The 24038-nt window shown below is 30.1% G+C and overlaps 1 protein-coding gene across 3 annotated transcripts; it reads left to right on the top strand.

Moving 5' to 3' along the window:
- Nucleotides 1-13575: 13575 nt before the first annotated feature.
- Nucleotides 13576-21331, top strand: LOC117932932. 3 transcript variants are annotated; one of them, XM_034854255.1, is made up of 9 exons: nt 13576-13698; nt 15746-15818; nt 16551-16703; nt 16811-16916; nt 17888-18070; nt 18272-18428; nt 19493-19806; nt 20048-20131; nt 21097-21331. In XM_034854255.1, the coding sequence occupies exons 2-9, from the start codon at nt 15804-15806 to the stop codon at nt 21162-21164; spliced, it is 1080 nt and encodes a 359-aa protein (XP_034710146.1). In that variant the 5' UTR covers nt 13576-13698; nt 15746-15803; the 3' UTR covers nt 21165-21331. The 3 variants fall into 3 exon arrangements, with proteins under 3 accessions (XP_034710146.1, XP_034710145.1, XP_034710147.1); XM_034854254.1 differs by having other exon boundaries at nt 15666-15818; XM_034854256.1 differs by having other exon boundaries at nt 13577-13698; nt 15666-15818; nt 19508-19806.
- The last annotated feature ends 2707 nt before the right edge of the window (nt 21332-24038 follow it).

The raw sequence follows: 24038 nt of genomic DNA, 5'->3' as shown, positions 1-24038 counted from the left end.
GTGAAGGTTTGGTTAATATTTAACTTTTTGGTTACCCTAATGCACCTTTTTATAATGGGTTGGAACCTGGTCCCCTAACCATGGTTAATTTTTTACTCTTGAGTTGGGTTTGTAATATTTCTTAAAATAACTATAATTTCTTTAAAAAAAAAAAAAAAAAAAAAACGGGTAAGGGGTAAAATTTGGCTCCTTTTCTTACAAGAAGGAAAAAAATTGGCCATTGAATTTAAATTATTTTGATTTATTTCTTGGTACTTGAGTCATATTTTTCATATTTATTCTCATTTATTTTTTATACTTTAATTTATTATTTTTCATAATGTTTTGTAGAAAATATTTAAATATTTTTAATTTTTTTTTTAAGTTAAATTTTGATAATTTTTTTTTTTTACTAGGTATGTGAAGAATTTACTCTAATCTCTTGTGAGACCCACTTGAGATATTTTAGGTGTAACTTATTATTTTTTTACTCCAAAATAAATGGATATGTGATGCTCCTTTTTACTTTTCTAATAAGCATCACATTTTGGCCATTTATACCAAGTGGGATCCAGATATGATTCCTTCATGTGGGACTTTATTTTATGGTTTGTTTATAATTTTATTTACTTATTTATTTTCATTTATTTATTTATTATTAGATATCATGTTATTCTTCTTCGTTGACTTTTTTCATTTGTCTAAGTTACCATGGAACTTTCAAAGAGATCTATTAGATCACTATTAAGTTCATAGTTTATAACCTAGAAATTAAGAGTTATTATTTCTTTAAAAAAAATAATAAAGAGATGTAATTCAATAATTGATATTAAATTGCATGGAATAACAAATGAATGGTGATATTAACAATCGCATGCCTTTTATATAAAAATAAAAATAAGTTTAAAATTTAATAAAAATAAAACCTAAATTTTTCTTAAATTCTATTCTCCGTATTAAAATTTGTACTTTTTTTTATTAAACTTCTTTTAATGTCTAAGAATCATTTGTTAGCCTAAAATTCTTCTTATCTAATTTTGATGATAATAAAATAAGATTAATGACACTAATGGTTTTATTGAATTTTACGTTTCAATTTTTAAGGTATTAAATCAAAGTAAGTGTTAAAGCGATGGATGAGTTCAAATCAATGAGGACTTAAACATATTCAAGAACCTTAATGGCCACGGGTAAGATTGTTTCATGATGTACTAGGGTTATTTTAAAATTTTCATGCACTTCAACGTTTTCAAATTCATTCATATCATGATTAGATTGATCTTGAAATCTAAAAAATGAATGGATTTATGTTTTAAACGAAAGTCCTTCTCCAATCATCTCAAAAATCATATTTAAAGGATTTATCGAGTGTTTTGAAAACATCAACATAGTTTCGAACCGTAGTTCCCATTTTATAATTAATCCTAAATTTACACAAAAAAAAATCTAAAAAATAGGGAACCAATTGAAATGATCAAGGCTAGTTAGAAATTGCACTTTCTAATGGAATGGTGTTTCAACTGTTTGCTCAACCAATTGAGCTTTTAACTCTAACGATCAGAAAATGTCTTTTTCATTCCCTAATGACTAATCAAGGGCTGCTCGATCAATAAAATTGATTGTATTTATGGGATATGTCATGCTTTTCATATAGTTATATGAACTCAAAAGCACATTTAATTAATTTTGAGAAAACCCTATGCAATCATTGTTTATTATCTAAGAGAGTTTTTAAATATTAATTTTGAGTACATTTGAAATTCCATTTATAAAAATTTAGAATGCCTTAATTCAATCTTAGCTTCTATTGTATTTGATGAGCTAAACTTGCACACTATGATTAGTTTGATCTCTTTTTTATTTAAGAACTTTGAGAGAGATATTCAAGTTTAGAGACGTACACTAAAGAAAAAATTGTAAATAGTTCATTGGAACCGTAATCCAATTATATAAAGTGAAAGCTTAAATTGAAACTTTGAAATAATGGAATGTTCCACACAAATGAAGCTTAAGGAGAGTTAACATAATTTAAAATAATGTTTGCATCTATTTTCCCTTCATTTATATTTCATTTGTTGTTAGTCTATTCGCTTATTGTCCGTTGTTTGATCATTTGCATGCATTAAGTTTAAATTTTGTAAAATTTAAACATTATTCAATTCCCCCGCTCTTTAAGTGATTCACCTAAAATTTTAAGTATTAAGTTGTTTTTTTTTTTAATATTTTGTTTATGTTAAGTATTAAAAAATAAAGAAAACCCAACATGTTACTTTTAGTATTAAGAAAATGTTAGATGTTTTGGTCTTTTTATTCAATAAAAAAATTTAGGAAATAAGTAATAAGTTGATTAAAAAAAGAAGAAAAAGAAATGATCTGAAATTTGAAAATAAGTTGTTTTAAGGAAAAAGTTAAAAGAACAAACAACAACTTAGTTTATTTTCATTTATTTATTTATTTATTATTATTATTAGATATCATGTTATTCTTCTTCGTTGACTTTTTTCATTTGTCTAAGTTACCATGGAACTTTCAAAGAGATCTATTAGATCACTATTAAGTTCATAGTTTATAACGTATAAATTAAGAATTATTATTTCTTTAAAAAAAAATAATAAAGAGATGTAATTCAATAATTGATATTAAATTGTAAGGAATAACAAGTGAATGGTGATATTAACAATTGCATGCCTTTTATATAAAAATAAAAATAAGTTTAAAATTTAATAAAAATAAAACCTAAATTTTTCTTAAATTCTATTCTTTGTATTAAAATTTATACTTTTTTTATTAAACTTCTTTTAATGTCTAAGAATCATTTGTTAGCCTAAAATTCTTCTAATATAATTTTGATGATAATAAAATAAGATTAATGATACTAATGGTTTTATTGAATTTTACGTTTCAATTTCTAAGATATTAAATCAAAGTAAGTGTTAAAGCGATGGATGAGTTCAAATCAACGAAGACTTAAACACATTCAAGAACCTTAATGGTCATAGGTAAGATTGTTTCATGATGTGTTAGGGTTATTTTAAAATTTGCCTGCACTTCATTGTTTTCAAATTCATTCATCTCATGATTAGATTGATCTTGAAATCTAAAAAATGAATGGATTTATGTTTTAAACGAAAGTCATTCTCCAATCATCTCAAAAGTCATATTTAAAGGATTTATCGAGTGTTTTGAAAACATAAACGTAGTTTCAAACCGTAGTTCCCATTTGATAATTAGTCCTAAATTTACATAAAAAAATTCTAAAAAATAGGAAACCAATTGAAATGATCAAGGCCAGTTAGAAATTGCACTTTATAATAGAATAATGTTTCAACCATTTGCTCAACCTAAGAATGACAACGGGGCGGGTTCGAGATAGGTCGTCCCCATCCCAACCCCGCCTCGTTTATTAAAAACAATTCACATCCTCGTCCTGTTTAAAAAATTAAACCCCATTTAGCTTCTTTTTTTTTTTTTTTTTTTTTTTTTTAATTTAATTACTTTTAAAATTTTTAATTACATTAAAATAAATATATTTTATAAATAATAAAATTATTATATTTTTTATAACTTATTTTATTAACATTTTTTATTATTATCTATATATTAAAAATAGTAAAATAAAATTTTAAATTAAATTAATTTTAAAAATAATTTTATATGTAAACAGGGGGGACAGGGCGGGATGGGGCAATACACAAACCCGCCCTGGGTTTAAAAAAAAAATCTCATACCCATCCTAAACCCGTTTATTAAATTTAAACATTGTCCCATTAGGGGTAGGGTGGGGCGGGTACCCGAAAAACCTCGTCCCGTTGTCATCGCTAGCTCAACCAATTGAGCTTTTGACTGTAACGATCAGGAAATGTCTTTTTCATCCCCCGATGACTAATCAATCGGTTGCTCGATCGATAAAATTGATTGTATCTATGGGATTTGTCATGCTTCCCACACACTTATATAAACTCAAAAGCACATTTAATTAATTTTGAGAAATCCATTGTTTATTATCCAAAGAGTTTTTAAATATTAAATTTGAGTACATTTGAAATTCCATTTATAAAAATTTAGAATGCCTTAATTCAATCGTAGCTTCTATTGTGTTTGATGAGCTAAATTTGCACACTATGATTAGTTTGATCTCTTTTTTATTTAAGAACTTTGAGAGAGAGATTCAAGTGTAGAGATGTTCACTAGAGTAAAAATTGTAAATAGTTCATTGAACCGTAATCCAATTATATAAAGTGAAAGCTTGAATTGAAGCTTTGAAATAACGGAATGTTCCACACAAATGAAGCTTAAGGAGAGTTAACATAATTTAAGATTGGACTGAACTACTATAAAATAATGTTTGCATCTCACTTCCCTTTATTTCTATTTCATTCATTGTTAGTATATTTGCTTATCCTCAATTGTTTGATCATTTGCATACGTTAAGTTTAAAATTTGTAAAATTTGAACATTATTTTTTTAATAAGAAATTGAATAAGCTTAGTCATATATTTTTTAAAATTTTTTTTAATATAAGGGACAATAAAATATAATTAAAATTATTAAGAAATTTTTATATTTTTAATTATTAAATATTTGTATAAAAAAGTTAAATAAGTAAAAAAAAAAAAAAAAAAAAAACTAAAGTGGTATATAAAAATAATTTATTTACTTTAAATTTATTTTTTTTATTTTCATTCACTTTTTCCCTCTTTTTAATTTTCCTCTCAATTTTGTTTCCTCACATTTTCCTTCAACCTTTCCAAAAACCAAACATATTCGGGTTTTAATTAGGCAAGAAAATTATTAAAAAAAAATAGTAGGATAACTCAAGTGCTCTTACTGCTCAATATCCCTAAAACAACATATCTTAGTCTTGCACAAATTTAAAAAACAAAATCAAATTCTCCAAGCTTTTTTTTATTTTTTTATTTTTTTTATTTTTATTTTTATCATGTGTTCTTTGTTTATATTCTTTGTCATTTTGTGACAAAAGGGGGGGGGGGGGGGGGGGGGGGGGAGGGATAGCATATAATTGATTGATTTATTGCCTGATGTTATGGTTCAGAGTTACCTCACTTGGATAATTGGATTTGTATTGATTAAATTATTGTTGATTGGACTATGGACTGTGACTATGTTGCATTTTTTAAATTTGCTTTCTCACACTGTTTCTCATTGGTATGCTTGGTAAAGTGTGTGCATATCATAGGTGACTTTTTAGGACAAGTTGCAGATATCCAAAATTAATCTTTAGGATGTTTGGTTAAGATTCGAGCGAAATTGAGCAGTATGTAAACTCGGTTTAAGAGTATTGAGGGATTTTTATGTAACCTATATTTATCACAAAATTGTCGAGAGTGGTATTGTTAGGATATTAAATTAATTCGATAATCTTGTTTCATTCATTTTCATCTAGGACTATATATTTTCTTGTGATTTACATTACCTATGAAGACTCGAAGTTATACAAAATCTATTGGGTCGGGGTCAAGGCTCTTGTGTTGTGAAAAAAAAAAAAATAGTTCTTGTATTTGTAATTCCATTTACGACTTGAGACGAGAAAATAGATCAATAAAACAATTAATCGAGATTTCTTGGGTATTTCATTAAGTAACCCAAAAGCCTTATTTTACATCAAAATCAATGCGGGATTACATATGTAAGCAACGTTGAGTAAATTATGAATAATGAAGTCAAATCGACATGGAGTGAACTTTACTAAAATTTGGCATGATGGAAATACAAAATTGTTGACGAAAATTGGATACAATGGAGAAAAGAAACACTCTCACACACTCACTTTGATACAATGAAACTCTCAAAGATACAAAATAAGAACAACAAGAAGAAGAACACAAGAAAGGCTCAAACAAGTTCTTGGAACTTTGTCCAAAGACTCTATTTCCTCCCACCTCTAGAAATCTTTAGGGAACTAATGGAAATAGTCTTGGGATTGATCAAGCCTTTTCACTTTTCTGCATAAGATTTCAAAAGAAGAAAAGTCATATATATAGCACTCTTAGGGTTGAAAAAAGGTTACAAGGATGAGAAAAAACCCATTGTCTTCCTCAATCTCTTCATCTTTGTAACATTCAAAAATTAAATCATATGTTTAATTCACACATTAAACATGATTTAATCTCAAATGTGTAACTCTCTTACACTTAACCTCTTAAGCTTTGTAAAGTTACAAAGATGAGAAGACTCATTGTCTTCCTTAACCTTTCAAGTTTTGTAACATTTCAAAACTTAATCATATGTGTAAATACCTCTTAAGTTTTGTAAAGTTACAAAGATGAGAAGACTCATTGTCTTCCTTAACCTTTCAAGTTTTGTAACATTTCAAAACTTAATCATATGTGTAAATACCTTTTAAGTTTTGTAAAGTTACAAAGATGAGAAGACTCATTGTCTTCCTTAACCTTTCAAGTTTTGTAACATTTCAAAACTTAATCATGTGTTTAATTCACACTTTAAAAGTGTAACCCTTTTTACACTTTATTTTCAAAGGTTATTTTTTCAAAAGTGTAACTCTTCTTACACTTTATTTTTTAACCAACAATAATATATTTATATAAATATAACAATCCCCCACTTGGTTAAAAATAAACATCAACCCTTATAACCTTAACAGTGAAAATGCATAAAATAAAATATCTTTCGATTTGAATTTTACCTTAGTGTAATTGTCACAAAGCTCCGTTGAAATCCCAGGTTGCTTGTAGCATTGAACCAGTTATTCCTTGTAACGAAACCGGTAACAACACACACACTTCCACTAACCACACGAGTGCCCATTATTTTCTTGCTTAGCACTTTTATGGCCATGTGCTCAATCCATTCATGAACTTTCTTGAAAGAAACTCTAACTCTCATGAGAGGCGGCACCACCCCTAAGTTCACATAGGTGAAATTCTTCCAGCATCCTTGTTACCTTTAAGATGCTTGTCACACATAGACTGAATTTCATTAAAAGCTTTAAGCTTAACCCTCCAACGGTAACAACCAGCATTAATCATCACGGATGGAACTCACATGTTCTAATGCTGCCACAACCCACTTATCAATGACTTGTTTTTACCCATTGAACTTAAGACTAGTCATTTCTTAGTATTAAGTTGGGTTACCATCATTGGTGAGTTTTATTTAAGGAGTTTTAGTCCCATCCCTCTAGATGTTATCCTTACTAAGTCTCTTGTAAGAGGTTTAGTAAAAGGATCCGCCAAGTTTCCACTTGACCTCACAAATGAGATTGAGATGATTCCATTTTGAATCAATTGTCTCACATAATCATGTCTAATGCTTATATGTCTAGACTTCCCATTGTACACTCCACTGTACGCACGAGCTAGAGTGGCTTGACTGTCACAATGTATCGACACTGTTGACACATTATTTGCAGTAAAAGGATGTCCATCATGAGATCCCTAAGCCACTCAGCTTCTTTTCCAGTTGCAGCTAGAGCTATAAACTCTGCCTCCATGGTTGAGTGTGATATACAAGTCTGTTTCTTGGATCCCCAAGAGACAGCCCCACCACCAAGTGTAAACACCCAACCTGTGGTAGATAAATTATCTCCCACACTCGATATCCAGCTTGCATCTGAATACCCTTCAAGTATAGCAGGAAACCTTGAATATTGGAGGCTTAGTTCTTTGGTATTCTTTAGGTAACTAAGAACTCTACCAATAGCTTTCCAATGTTCCACGCTTGGATTGCTAGTAAACCTACTTAGTTTACTAACTGCAAATGAAATGTCAGCCCTAGTACACTGAGCAGTATACATAAGACTTCCAATTGCACTTGCATACTCAAGTTGAGCCACCGATCTACCATCATTCTTTTCAAGTTTATACTTGAATCAAATGGAGTATTAGCATTTTTAATCTTGAGATGACTAAATTTGCTAACTACTTTCTCAATATAGTGGGTTTGGTTCAAAGCATAACCCCCACTATTTCTTTTCACTTTGATACCCAATATAGTATCAACTTCTCCAAGATCTTTCATCTTGAAGGTTGAGGATAGAAACCTTTTCGTTTCTATTATTCCTTTCATGTCATCACTCAAGATTAACATGTCATCCACATATAGACACACTATAACCATATAGTCATCACAAGTCTTAGAATATAAGCACTTGTCCGCATTGTTGTGTCTAAATCCATCCGAAAGAATAGCATGATCAAATTTTTCGTGCCATTGTTTGGGAGCTTGTTTTAAACCATATAATGATTTGACAAGCTTACACACTTTGTTTTCATTCCCAGTAGAACAAAACCTTCCGGTTGTTCCATGTAGACCTCCTCATTGAGATCCCCATTCAAGAATGCCGTTTTGACATCCATTTGATGAACAAATAGATTATGAATTGATGCCAAAGCAAACAATATCCTAATCGATGTTGTTCTAGCCACCGGCGCATAGGTATCAAAATAATCAATACCTTCTCTTTGTTTAAACCCCTTAGCTACTAATCTAGCCTTAAAGGTTTGAATCATACCATCGGTGTGATATTTCCTTCGAAATACCCACTTGCACCCTATTGGTTTAGATCCTGGTGGAAGGTCTACCAATTCCCATGTTTGGTTGGACATAATTGAATCCATTTCATCATTGATGGCCTCTTTCCAAAAAGCAACATCTCTAGAAGCCATAGCTTCTTTGTATGTTTTGGGATCCTCCTCTATTTGAAGTACTATAGGAATTTTTCTTATAATATCTTCTCTATTTCCTTCTACTAAGTAAAAGGAAATTCTTTGAGAATCAATCTCATCTGATCCCAACACTTTTTCTTTTCTAGCTCTTTGGCTTTTCCGAGGCACAATGGGTTGCTCAACAACCTTTGAAGGTGTCTCCTCTTGAGACTCTCCAACACTAGTAGGCACTTGAGAATTGCTATCACTCAACAAATTCTCAAAGAACTCTACTTCTCTTGATTCAATTATCACATTAGACTCCAAGTCTAATAGCCTATAAGCTTTGCTATTTGAGGCATAGCCTACAAATGCACACTTAATGGCTCTTGGACCCAATTTTGTTTTATTTGGATCCGTTTTCTTGCAATAAGCAAGACACCCCCACACTTTGAAGTAACCTATATTAGGCTTCCTTCCTTTCCATAACTCATATGGAGATATCTCATTTTTCTTCATAGGAATTCTATTCAAAATATGGCAAGCAGTCAATAAAGCTTCACCCCACAAATTGAAATTCAATTTAGCATGCAATAACATAGCATTCACCATTTCCAAGAATGTTCTATTCTTTCTCTCCGCTATGCCATTGTGTTGAGGTGTATAGGGTGCGGTGCACTCATGTATTATGCCATATTCTTCACAAAAAGAATTGAATTCACTAGAGAAATATTCACCACCTCTATCACTTCTAAGCACCTTAATATTTTTTCCTAGTTGATTTTCAACTTCGGCTTTGTAAACTTTAAAGGCATTGAAAGTTTCACTTTTGTTTTTCAACAAAAACACATAGGTAAATCTAGAACAATCATCTATGAATGTAAGAAAATACCTATTTCCACCTCTTGTTAACATGCCATTAAGTTCACAAAGATCACTATGTATTAAATCAAGCAAATTAGATGATCTCTCAACACTATGAAAAGGCTTTTTAATCATCTTTGATTTAACACATATTTCACACTTTTCAAATTTCTTGGTATCACAAGCAATCAAACCACATTTCACAATCCTTTTAATAGTGCTTAAACCAACATGTGCAAGCCTATTATGCCACAAAAATAAAGAATTTGAATCACACATATAAGCGGAAGTAGAAGCCATTTTATTGATATTGTCATTGGTACAAAGTTTGATCATCCCATCACAAGAATACCCCTTTCCCACAAAGTTCCCCGATTTGGATAAAATTAGCTTACCGGATTCAAACACCGCTTTGATACCCGGTTTGCCAAGCAAATCCCCACTAACCAAATTTTTATTCATATCGGGGACATACAATACATTTGTAAGGGTAACCTTTTTGCCGGAGGTAAAAACAACTTCAATAGTGCCCTTGCCAAGCACCTTGGATCTTCCTTCATTGCCCATTTGAACCTCTTGATCTCCCTTTGCATCTTCAAAGGTCTTGAAAAGAGATTTGTCATAGGTAACATGAATTGTGGCACAAGTATCATACCACCATCCTTGCACCTTTCCTTGGACAACGCACACTTCGCTTAGTGTTGCAATGATCTCCTCATCAATTGCATTCACCACAGCCCCTTTTTGGTCCTTTCGGAACCTACACTCCCTAGCATAATGCCCGGGTTTTCCACACACAAAACAAGGACCTTTCTTGCCCTTAAATTGCTCTTGATTTTTCTTGGGGCTCATATAATTTCCGGAATTCCTTTTGACGTTGTTATTTTTACCTCTAGGATGATTGGCCTTTGAAACCGCATTGGCTTTGTTAGTCCCACCATTGGACTCTTCCACCATTTTGTCTCTTGATCTCGATTCTTCCTCAATGCGAAGATGTTTTTGAATCTCCTCCAAGGAGTAATCTTCACTCTTGTGGAGAATCCTCTTCCGGTAACCTTTCCAACTTGATGGTAATTTAGCCACAATAGCACCAACTTGGAAGGCCTCCGGAAGTTCAATTTTGAGAACTTTCAACTTATTCACAATTACTTGCAACTCATGAATTTGTGGTAAGAGAGGCTTTTCATCAAAAAATTTGAAATCTATGTATTGAGAAATAAGAAACTTTTTGGTACCTTCTTCCTCGGCTTTGTACTTGTTTTCAAGAGCCTCCCAAATCTCCCTCGCGGAATTGGTGTTGGTGTAGAGATCATATAGCCTATCAGATAAGGCGTTCAAAATATGACCCCTACATATGAGCTCATCATCCTCCCTCTTCTTCCTTGCCGCCACCACTTGAGGTGTGTCATTTTCCTTTGGTTCCGGTAACGGTGCCAAGGTAGGATCAAGGATGTAGAAAATCTTGAGTGCTGTGAGAAGGAATCTCACCTTGTCTTGCCACCTAGTGAAGTTGGAACCATCAAAACGATCCAACCTCACAAGGTCTTGGTTCATAATCTTGATAGTCTCTCCTTCCATTGTGGATAGAGTCTTTGATTGTTGACGAAAATTGGATACAATGGAGAAAAGAAACACTCTCACACACTCACTTTGATACAATGAAACTCTCAAAGATACAAAATAAGAACAACAAGAAGAAGAACACAAGAAAGGCTCAAACAAGTTCTTGGAACTTTGTCCAAAGACTCTATTTCCTCCCACCTCTAGAAATCTTTAGGGAACTAATGGAAATAGTCTTGGGATTGATCAAGCCTTTTCACTTTTCTGCATAAGATTTCAAAAGAAGAAAAGTCATATATATAGCACTCTTAGGGTTGAAAAAAGGTTACAAGGATGAGAAAAAACCCATTGTCTTCCTCAATCTCTTCATCTTTGTAACATTCAAAAATTAAATCATATGTTTAATTCACACATTAAACATGATTTAATCTCAAATGTGTAACTCTCTTACACTTAACCTCTTAAGCTTTGTAAAGTTACAAAGATGAGAAGACTCATTGTCTTCCTTAACCTTTCAAGTTTTGTAACATTTCAAAACTTAATCATATGTGTAAATACCTTTTAAGTTTTGTAAAGTTACAAAGATGAGAAGACTCATTGTCTTCCTTAACCTTTCAAGTTTTGTAACATTTCAAAACTTAATCATATGTGTAAATACCTTTTAAGTTTTGTAAAGTTACAAAGATGAGAAGACTCATTGTCTTCCTTAACCTTTCAAGTTTGTAACATTTCAAAACTTAATCATGTGTTTAATTCACACTTTAAAAGTGTAACCCTTTTTACACTTTATTTTCAAAGGTTATTTTTTCAAAAGTGTAACTCTTCTTACACTTTATTTTTTAACCAACAATAATATATTTATATAAATATAACAAAAATTATATAGAAGAGAAGTTTTTTCGAAGAGATTGATGAGGTCAACAACACAAGTAATATGCCTTGTATGAAAGCATATGGAGCTCCCATCACCGGTGATGCGAGTAAAGTTTTAACTTTTTTTATTTGTCCAATTGATTTATGCAAATTTTGATTATTGGTGAAATTTTAATATTTAATTCCTTCTTTTTTTTTCCTACTTTTTCTTAATATTTTATTTCTTTAACATTTTATAAGACTCATACATAATTTTTAAACGATGTTTATTTTTTGACTAACCAAAATATTTAACTTTTTCTATTCAACTTTATATCAATCAACAAAGTGAACTTTATATCAAATAGTTTTAGTTTAATTACGTAGATTGATATCAACAAGTTACATTTAATTGAATATAAATAATATTTTGATTTTTTTATTCAATCAAAAAACAAACAACACCTAAGTGATTTATCATCTACAAAATATAAATCTGCCAATAATTTTTTCAAAGTAATGAAATTGGTTGGATTGAGTTTTCATAATTACTTTATAACTTTAGAAATCATTATTTATTTTAGTTGACATTTGGTAAAACTTAATACCTAATAACTTGATATAATTAAAATTAAATTATATTTAAATTATTAAATTAAAATTAATCAATTAATTTTCACAAAAAAAAAAAATTAAAAGTTTTTCTAAACTATTAAATTGACATATATTTTCATGGAAATTGAATAATAGGATTATGACCATTCCAACTTAATATATTTTTAAAATAATATTTTTAATTAGAAGATAACTACTTTCATTCCATTTAAAATATTAAGGATAAATAAATTTTTAATCTTCTCAGGAGAATATAATAATCTTCATAACATTTAAAATTTTTAAACATTTTAAAACTTTAAAAATAAAACCATTCCATTGTGAAATTCATTTTATTCAAGTTATAAAAAAAAAAACCCGATAATTTATTCTTTATTTGATTTAAAGATCATTTTTTTCTTTTATTTTCAAGTTTATCTTTAAAAATAATAATAATCTATTTTTATAATTATTATATATTTTAATATTTGTAAAATAAAATAAATCTCTCACTCTAAAGGACGACTTTTGTGAAAAAATTGTTTGCTAAATTATATCGCATTCAAATTAATTTTTTTTTTTTTAAATCTTGGGAAAAATTAATTTGGATTGAAATATTTTCTTAGTGAAAATGTTTTTAGGATATGTTTGATTACCAAAAATTTGAAAAAAAATAAATTTAAAATCAATACATTATTCTTATATACTTCTTCTAACATATTTCACTTATGTTTTTTTATTATATAAAAATTAATTAATTTTAAAATATATAAATTTTTACTAAATTTAATTATATTTATTTTTTTTTCTTCATATTTTTCATATTAAAATCAAATACAAAAAAAATCATTTTTTAATATAAATTTTTTCTTTAATATTTTTGGAGAGCTAAACATAGCTTTAATGAAACTATTTTCTTTAAGAATATTTGTAAGAGAATCAACAAATATTTTTCTAAACGCATTATAAGTAATTTTTTAAAACGTCATATTTTTCTTCAATATATATATATAAATGATTTTATCCCACAAACCACGATAATTTTGAAAAATATTAGTATTTTGCAAAATTACATCTTTAAACTGCGGTACGATTAGAAAAAATCCACATTGATTTGAGATTCTCAGGTTCTGTATACATTACTTTCAGCTGCATTAAGCCCAGGCACAGCCCCAGCTTTTGCTCTGAAAACCCTGGAAACACCTTGAAATCATCTCAGTTCACGGTACAAAACCCTAATTTAACGCTCAATTTCTTGAATTTATCATTTGATTTCTTCACATTTATGAGATAATTATCACTTCAATGGAGTCGTAGTGAACCCTAATTTTCCTCCACCTTTGCTTCTTTATGTTTTTTTTTTCTCTATTTGCATTTTTTGTACAGTGCAGAAATAATGAACTTCGAGAGTAACGAGTTTAGCATTCCTGAGTTTTTTTTTTCTTTTTTTTTTTAATAAAAATACTATTTAATTTTCCATTGCTTTCTCGGCAACCAAACAGGACTTGAGTTTTGGCAGAAATGAAGGAAGATGCGATCGGAATGTGTTCTTTGTGAGCTTTTTGGTTCTTTGATCAGTTTGTGTCGTGTCGGTTGTTTGTGGATTGACTTTGTTTGGTTGCCGAGGAAGTGTAGAAGAGAAACGAAACTGAATGAAGCATAAAAATTCATTACATATGAACTGTGAAATCATCAAAGTCCACTGATGGAGCCTGATGCGCTATCATCATAATTAGATTCTCGCATTTCTGAGTTTTTTTTTTTTTTTTTTTTAAATTATGTTTAATTGTCCTCTCCGCAACCAAACGGGACTTGAGATTAGGTAAGGATTGAAGGAAAATGTGGTCGACATGTATATATAACTATGTAACTATAAATCTATAACTATAACTAAATATATGAATATATATAGAGAGAGTTTTTTTGTTTGTTGATCAGTTTGTCATATGTTGTTGGTAAATAAAGCGTGGAGAAGAAAAGAAAGTGAATTAAGCATTCAAAATTCAGTATTTAGAAACTGTGAAATCATCAAATTCCACAGGTGGAGCGTTATGTTTGGAGTTCATATTTCTGAGTTTTCTATTGTGTTGCATTGTTTTCTCTGCAACCATATGGGACAAGAGCTTTGGCTAGGGTGGCAGGAAAATAATGTTAGAATATGTTTTTCTGAGGAAGTCTAGTAAAGAAAGGAAAGTGAATGAGGCATACTAATTCTTTATTTGGGAACTGTGAAAACACCAAACTCTATTGATGGTGCCTAAATGGGAGTTCATCATTTTTAGAGTCTCATATTTCTAAGTTTTCTGTTGTCTTCTTTCATTTTTCTCACCACCCTTACAGAACTTAATTCTGGATACTCCTAGGAGGACGAAAGATAATGCTTATGAGGCTGTCTTTTTTATTTTCTGTTCACTTTGTGCTCTGCTGGTAGTTTGTATTGGCTCTGTTTGGTTGCGGAAAAAAATGTAGGAAAGAAAATAAAGTGAAATTATCAAGCGTGAAAACTCAGTACTTAGATTTTTGGAGTAATTGCAACAAGTTTATAACTTGTGGTGCATATTGTGCAACCAATGGACCTTTCACAGTCAGGTCTCCTCATCTATGCCCCAGCAAAACATATAACCTGGCAAAGACAATTTCAATTTTTGACCTATGAGCTGCTCCCACTAAATGAAACTCTTATGCTATCCCTTCATTTTGCATTTCTTAGGCCTACATTTTACTTATTGATGAACAGAAAACAAGGGAGAAATTATAAAATATTTCCTGTCTGGAGTGATTACTCTTACTGTGAAGGAGAAGGTGCTCAGCATATTTATTTGCTTGGCATTGGAATGAAAATGTTTTGTAAATGTATGGGTCATTGCTCTCCAAATCCATCATTAGATTTGCAATATATGGATGGATATTGAGAATAGTAATATCTTATATGCTTAGTATTTCTCTTGGTAACAAAGAAAAAAAATATACTGTATTTACCTATTAATTATTTGAGAAGGGAGGATTTGTGATTGAGAACTTTTTCTTTAGCATGCTGGTGTTTTCTTGGGGTTCTGATTTTTTTTCCTTAATCCCTAAATTTCACAATGCATTTGTTCCTACTTTGGGGCATCTACTGTCGAACAACATGCTAATCGAACTAGTTATCTTACCTTTGTAATGTATAAATTCTTGATCTGTCTTTTCTTTCAGGTGAGAACTTGCTCATTTTGGGGATTTTGGGTTTAGCTTTAAACAATTTTGGCCCTGCCTTACTCATATTTCCTGAGCAGCTGCAAGGAAGATCCCATAATCAAACAAACAGAAGCAAAAGACATGTATTGAAGTGAAATGAAGAAATTACAGGTGATGACCACCATATTAAATCGTGTCAGACTTTCTTTTATGCATTTCAGCATCCTTGATTTTTTTGGGTCTCACTGAGAAACGAAGTAAACAATCACTGAAAGTTGTAAGCAGTAATGGAACCACTATTGATCCTGAATAAATGGGGTTCTGGTTCTATTCCATATCCATGTTACCATCAAATTGTTTTATGAAAGGTTTCTCTCTGGGAACAAGTTTTGACTGATTTGTGTTGATGAAATCAGAATAAGTTCTATAGCATTCATGGATACAAAACCTGTGCTTATTTGTTACCATGTGAATCCTTAGGCTCTATACTTGGTTCTTGTAACGTTTGAAGGACAAAAATAAAGAGAAAAAAAAAGAAGGGAAAAAAGGGTAAGGAAAAATTATAAAATTATTTGTGTGTTTGGTTGTCTGTGAAAGAGTTGAGGAAAGAAAATTAAATTATTGAGGAATGTATCTTTCCCACCATTTTTTAAAGAGAGTGGTGAGATTTATTTTTTAGTATCTCCCCTTCTTTTTTCCGAGGTTTTTTTTTTTTAAATGATATCCAAATATGAGAAATCATTCTCCCGAACATTTTTCCCCTTCCTTGGTACTTTTGAGGAACCAGACAATAGTCTTAATTTTTGTTTCTTTTCCTTGGATTTATATCTCAAAAACTGCATTTTTTTTTTGGTCATTTGGTTTCATATAACTAAAGGAAGACAACCTTCACATGATTTACAGGGTTCAGCAGTAAAGCAAGCCTCAACACAAATATCACATGAGGCACAAAGTGATCAACAAAATAGCACATCTGAGGGTCCAGTAGTGGATTCAGGTTCAGTATCCAGTTCAAACAACGAGACCAGGAAAGTTTCACATCAAGATATTGAATTTGTAAGATAGTTTGTCTAATGTCTGTGCTTTGTTATATTTTCAAATAGAATTCAACTGAAATACTCCATATTTTTTTATTTTTTCCTAATACTGGGTGGCTACTCTAGGTCCAGAATTTGATAGAACGGTGTCTACAGTTGTACATGAACAGAGATGAGGTTGTAAAAACCCTTTCGACTCGGGCAAGAATAGAGCCTGGATTTACAACCTTGGGTGAGCGTTTTTCTTTCTTTTCTACAATTTCCTTTTGACCATCCAAATGTGGGAATTTTGTTGCTTATCATTAACCCTGAGTTTCATTTATTGTTTCCTTGTAAAGAAGTATTACAGATTGACAAGGGCAAAAAGGAATATGATGTGATAACCCCTAGTGCTACTATGTGCACATATATATGGTGCAAAAGATAATCAGCTTGATATCAGCCACCTTTCAAATTGTGGCATCATAATAAAAGTGTGACCATTGTTTGATTCTCAGATTAAAAAAATGAGTGCCTTTGGCCATTAATTTGACTAAAGATTGAATGGATGGCCTTTTTTTTCCTCAAAAACCAACATATGTGTGTGTGTGTTATGCTTTGAAGGTCTGGATTCATAGGAATGTGGACTGCATTATTGTTGGTGATTTCAGGTTGTTCTTTTTAGCTGCCTTACAGATGTCCTTCTAAATGTGTAAGAAACTTAGTGAATGCCATCATTTTCCACCTCTTCCTGGGAGCTAAAAGCACCTTGAATTTCAGATGAAAGATCATTGACTATAAGTAATGATGATTATTGGTGAATGCATGAATCTTTCATTGGGAGAGTGGGGAAGGGGTGGCTTCACAGTGAAGGTGGAGCAAGGGGGTGGGGGTTGGGCATTGGTTGGGTCTTGGAAAATATTTTTTTTTTAAATGTGGGGAAATCAAGTATTTTTAAGGGAGTAATGGAGACCTTGTAAGTGCACCTAATAGAAATTCATTTTAAGGGTTTATGCTTGCCCACCACCAAGGACCACAAGTGCCAAGTGGTGATCGTTCCAAACTATACTAAGAAAATTCATATAATCGTTCTGGTCAGCTTATTTTCCTCTATCTTTTGCTTAAAAACAGCAACACATTAGAAACTCTTGGAACTCACAACATACTACAACTTATTTTTTCCAATGCTTCTAATATCCGTCTTTATGTTCTTCTTTGACTTAGTATGGCATAAACTGGAAGAAGAAAATGCTGACTTTTTCAAGGCCTACAACATAAGGCTAGAGTTGAAGAGGCAAATTATTGTGTTCAATCAATTACTTGAACATCAGTACTATCTGATGAACCACCCAGTACCTCCAAATGTTCCACTGGCTCCCATACAGAATGGGATTCATCACATGCCTGGTAAGTTCCCCCTGCAAAACTGCTAAAACCAGGAAAAATTCAAAAACACAGGTGGCTTTCATGACCCTTTGATTTATATCTTTACTTTAATTATGAATTGCTCCAGTTTCTTTGAATTTCTAATAAGAGTATCAGTAGTGGTTTTATCGTCAACATATCATTATCATCATCTTAGTTCAATGCCATTTTGTTGTACTGCAGTTAACAATTTGCCTATGGGATACCCTGTTCTGCAGCAGCCTCCTCTTCCAGCTACACATATCAACTCCATGAGCTGCAGTATGTCTTCTTCCCGTGTGGTAAAGGGGATCCCTGCATCAGGAAATTTCCATCCTATTCAAATGAATGCTGCGAATGAGTGAGAAGTTCTCCTAATATCCATTTCTTCTTGGCTCAGTTTCCTTTTTTTTTTCTTTGTTCATATACCCCTTATTTTTTGAACATTTTTTGTCCCCAACTATGCATGCATATGTGACTTTGAATGTTGCATGTACATTTGTGTGACCGGTACCGATTCTTGTTCTTTGCCCAAACATGCTTGCATTGCAAAAAGAGCAATGCAACAAAAAATAGATGTGACTACCCCCTAGGGGTGTCACATGCTATATGCATGAGGGAGAGAACGGGTTATGAGGTGGTCATTTCCAAGAGTAGAGATAGGCAGATGAAAGGGGCAGGGGTTTGGTTGGATGAAATGTCATACAGTTGGATTAGGCGAACCTGGTCCCTTCTTCACTTGATATAATTGTGTTTGCACATGGGACGTTGTAGATGATCTTGAAGCTCCCTTGTCTTTTCAAATGTATTTTTTCTTTTTATTTGACCCTTAATTTACCATTCAAATTTGTGACAACCAGGCTATGTTTGGTTCCTAGAAAGTACTAAGGAAAGAAAAAAAAATATTAAGGAAAATAATATTTTCATGTTCGGTTTTGTCATGGAAAATATGAAAGAAAATTAAATATGATTAAAATTATTTAGAAACTTATAAATTTCCAAATTATTTAATCTTTATATAGAACAATTAAAACAAATAAAATGAATTTGAAGTAGCATATAAAAATATTTTATTAACTTTAAATTTATTTTTTTATTTTCCTTCACTTTTTCTTTTCTTTCATGTTTTGAGAACCAAACATTGCCTAAAATTTTTTCATGAACAGTTGAAAATAATGTCTAAAGCAACTGCCATATTGCACAATGTCTTGTGTTCTAGAAGCGTTTTCACATACCTCCTTTTAGATTGTATTTTTCATATTTGCTGAACTTAGGTATAAATATGGACAATGCAATTTATTGCATAACTGAACAGGACGAACAAAAAATTATTAGGATCATGTTAGAAGTACTCCATGTTTTCTTTCTCTGTTCATTTTTGGATGTTTAGCTGCTAGAAGCTTTCTGATTTTCTCCATTTTGGAGTGTGCTACTTGACAGAACTGCATCTGATCCGGTACCCGGTATTCCTACTGCTGGAGTTAAGTCAGAGGTGGCTTCGAGTCCTCCATCAGTGGCATCCAATGGCCATTTTTCTTTTGCTCCAGAGATATCAGGAATGAGTGTGGATGCATCCACCCTTCACTCAACATTTACATCTGATGTGTCAAGTTCAGAAGGACTGCAACTGGGGCCAGATGGTGGGACTGGAAATCCGAGGGAATCATTCTTGTCATTAGCTCATATTCCATGGAGTTTTAGCCTTACAGATCTAACTGTGGACTTGCCAAACTTGGAAGGTGAAATGCTTCATATCTCTATGTGAATCTATAAATACATTAGTTTCTAACTAATTTTAATTTTATATATATATATATATATATATATATTTTGTATTTTTCATGGTAAACCAAACATAACAAAAACATTTTCCTTAATATTTTTTTCTTTTTGTTTGGTACTTCCCTGAAACCTAACATTACCTTACTCTATCCACCTCTTGAAACTATCCAATCACTGATAGCTTTGTATTGATAACAGATATTGGAGCACTGGGAAACTATTCTGGTTCCCCCTTTCTACAATCAGATATTTTGCTTGATTCTCCTGAACAAAATGATATAGGTAAGCTTTTATGTCTCTTTCTCTGACTATTTAGATAACACTTTTCAGTAGGTGTATTTTTATGATGAATGCATTGCATAATGTAGAAACCTGAATAAGATTTGAATTTAATTATAGGCGGGAATGTATTAAATTAATACTATGACTGGGAGCCTGTTTGGGAACCGTTTTCTAGACTCAAAATACATTAGATCATTTTTATTTCTTTTTTGGCAAAAAGGCAGTATTTTGAGTACTTACTATGAAAAAAATGGTGTCTTAGGATAACATATTTGAATTGTTTTTAATTGCTTTGACCTGTTTTTTAGAAATTGTTTTAAAAAATAATTATACAAATATCGAAAATAATTGAAAATAAAGCACCCTATTTTTAAATAATGTGTGGAAACACAGAAAATATGTTTAATAAGATTCAAGTTTCCAAACAAACCTTTGTTATAAAAGACACAAATAACTGTTCTTAAAAACCGGTTGGGAAAATATTCCTAAACGGGCTAACCAGTGTCTAGGGTGATTTTCCTTAGTTTAATTGCTATCAACTGGGGAGGGTGACTGATTTAACTCAATGCCTCTGGTCTTTATATTCATATTAATACCTCCATATGCAAAGTAGCTACTTAACCTTCAAGCACAATATCGAATCTCCGCAATGTTGTCTGTTACATACTGTTAATGCAGCTAAAGATTTAAATCACAGAACAACATAAGAGTGGACATACTCTTTTTATCAGCTTCCAATAATTTTTTTAATTAAAAAGAAAAAACTGTAGTACTATACTAATTCACTGTCCCTATTTTCCTTTTTTTTTTCTTTGGATCACCGAGGAACCTGCAATACTAAGCCCTTAAGACTCTCCATGAATACCCAAACCTCGGCATTCAACCAGCATCAAGAATCAAACCCTGGACTAATCCTCTTTCACTATTGCCATTCTTGACTAACACCTACTTCTTCCTTGCTGCAGTTGAGGAGTTCTTCGTGGACAACGTCCCTGGTCCAGACTCTCAATCAGATGAAGAGAAAAAACCTTAACAAAGGTGTGGCCTTCCGTACTTATGCACCTTTTGGTTGTTAGGGGTGATAAGAGGCCAGTAAAGGTGTTACCACTGGAATGGTTTTTCAGGATTTTCGCCAAACGTACGATATTTATTAATGTGTTTTAATTTTTTATTTATATTTCATCTCAATCATCTTTTTATCTTTTTGTAGGATGGATTTTTTAGATTACAAATTTTAGGGTTTGATCTGTTTTCTGGTTTAGTTCCCTGGTGGACGGTAATAGGTAGATAAAAATGAAAGATGGTCATTGCTTACCCCAAAAATATTGAAAAATTAAGACACCTAGAGAAAAATGTATAACATCATCGTGTAGTCGACATTAGACTAGAGGTGTTTAAGTTCAAAATAATTCATTGGTAGAAAAAAATAGTAAGAATAGTACTAATCTCAAAATATTTGTCAATCTTTTTGCATCCACGTAAACATCTACATGGATTTTTTTTTTAAGTGTGTAAAACCACTGTTGGTGACTATGGTTTTAAAAGTTTTATAAATATCCTTAAAATCACAATCTATGACTGTGGTTTTACAATTTTCCTTAGAATCATAGTTGGTAACTGTGGTTTCAAAATTATTTTTAGTTCATCCATGTTTTGATTGTATTATGATTGTAATATTATTTTTAAAATATTTTTTTTATCATAATAACCATAAAACCACCCTTATTAATAAGGAGTAACCTAAAATCATAATTGTTAATATTAATTTTTATATGAAAATATAAAATTTTAAATTAATATAAATAATTTATTTAATTATTTTAAAATTAAAAAAAATAATTTTCTTTAATTCATATGTGATAAAATTCATAAAACAAATAAATATTTTATTTATAATAAATATATAACTTTTTATGGGAATGTCTGTATTAAGGATAATTTTAAAGATAATATATATATAATTTTAAAAGTTTAGAAAAAATTTATGAAGGATAATTTGTAAAAGAAAAGTAATTTTAAATTGACAATGGAAAATTGTAAGAAAATTTTAAAATATTCTTAAAAATCACTGTCATAGATTGTGGTTTTACAATTTTTTTTTTTTTTAAAACCACAGTTACTAACTGTGGGGTTTCACAAATATCTTTAAGGGGAACTCATGTAACCATACATCAACTAAAAAAATATGAGATTTTAAAACTTTGCCTTTTTATTTTTAATTTTAGTGTAAATTATGGATGTACCAAAATTTCTTAATGATGTACTAGATTTTCTTAAAATTCTTTTTGGAGTGGGAAAAATTTCTTACAATTTTTCATTGTCAGTTTAAAATTATTTTTATTTACAAATTATCCTTAATAATTTTTTTTTTTACAACTGCTTTAAAATTATATATATATTATCTTTATTTTTTCATATTTTCCTTAAAATTTTGAGAAAATAATTTCGTCTTCATTCCCATAAAAATTTATATATTTATGGTAAATAAAATATTTATTTGTTTTATAAATTTTATCACATATGAATTAAAGAAAATTATGTTTTCATATTATTTTTAAATTCTAAAATAACTAAATAAATTATTTATATTATTTTAAAATTTTATATTTTCATATAAAAATTAATGTCAATGATTATGATTTTAGGTTATTCCTTAATAAAAATGGTTTTATGGTTATTATGGTAAAAAATATTTTAAAAATAATATTAAAATCATAATATCATTAAAACATAGATGGATTAAAAATAATTTTTGAAACTTGTAAAACCATAGTCACCAACGATGGTTCTAAACCACAGTTACAAAATATGGTTTTAAGAATATTTTTGAAACTTTTAAAACCACAATCACCAACGATGGTTTTACACACTTAAAAAAAATCCATGTGAATGCTTACGTGGATAGAAAAGATTAGTTTGACAAATATTTTAAGATGGGTACTATTCTTATCATTTTTTTCTACCAATGGACTATATTGGACTTAAACTCAGACTAGAGGATGATATGTAAATAAAAAATAATTTTAGCTAAATTTTTTGTATTAACTAGTTTGTCTTCGTTGGTTCTTGAAAAATTCGAAGAAAGGCAAATATAGGGAAAAAAATTTAAAAATAAATAAGATTTATAAAAAAATTTCTTTTGTTTTGTTGTTTATAAAAAATAAAAAAAAATTAATCATTAAGTGTATTTTTGGATAGATTTTTTAGTAGAATATCTTGTATAAAAAGTACTCTTTGTACTTGAAAATATATTTTAAAATTTAAAGAAGTAAAAAAATTTTACTTCCACAAATTAAAAAAAAAAATTGTAAAGGATTTTTAAAAACAAAAGGTATTTTTTTAAAGAGTTTTCTAGGAGTTTTTATTTAAAAATAAAATAAAATAGGAAGTGTATCCTTGAAGAATACACTTTTACTAACTTTTCCCATTTCTTTAGGAAATTTTTTTTCGCATTTTCTCATTCATTTTCTTTAAGGGGAAAAGAAAAGAAAAGAAAGGGTAAAAATGATTATGCCTATGAAAACATCAAGGGAAATAAATTCAATTTATAAGTAATAGTGTGTAGAAAATCTTTTACCATTTGTTCAATCAAATGATATTACACATATATATCTTATGAATATATATAGATATATAATTCTAATGTTCAATCAAATATGGATATAAATAAATAAAATATACAATCCTAAATTAAAATGTTACACATATATCTCATGAATTATGAATTTAATTTTTATTATTATTTTTCAATTTTTCATATTAAAATTTTGTAAAACATAAAAAATTGAAAAAAAAATTAAAATTGTAATTCAAAAGAGATAATAATTAAATAAATGTATATAAAATACATGGTAAAATAATACTAATATAAATATTTAATATATACAAATGTTTTTATATATTTAAT

Source organism: Vitis riparia, chromosome 16, assembly GCF_004353265.1.
Source record: "Vitis riparia cultivar Riparia Gloire de Montpellier isolate 1030 chromosome 16, EGFV_Vit.rip_1.0, whole genome shotgun sequence".
Taxonomy (NCBI): domain Eukaryota; kingdom Viridiplantae; phylum Streptophyta; class Magnoliopsida; order Vitales; family Vitaceae; genus Vitis; species Vitis riparia.
This window is presented reverse-complemented; position numbering and strand designations above follow the sequence as displayed.

Coding starts and splice junctions, on each gene's coding strand:
- LOC117932932 (XM_034854255.1), top strand. Junction 19,807..20,047: donor GGACTTGCCAAACTTGGAAG/GTGAAATGCTTC, acceptor TATTGATAACAG/ATATTGGAGCACTGGGAAAC. Junction 20,132..21,096: donor TCCTGAACAAAATGATATAG/GTAAGCTTTTAT, acceptor TCCTTGCTGCAG/TTGAGGAGTTCTTCGTGGAC.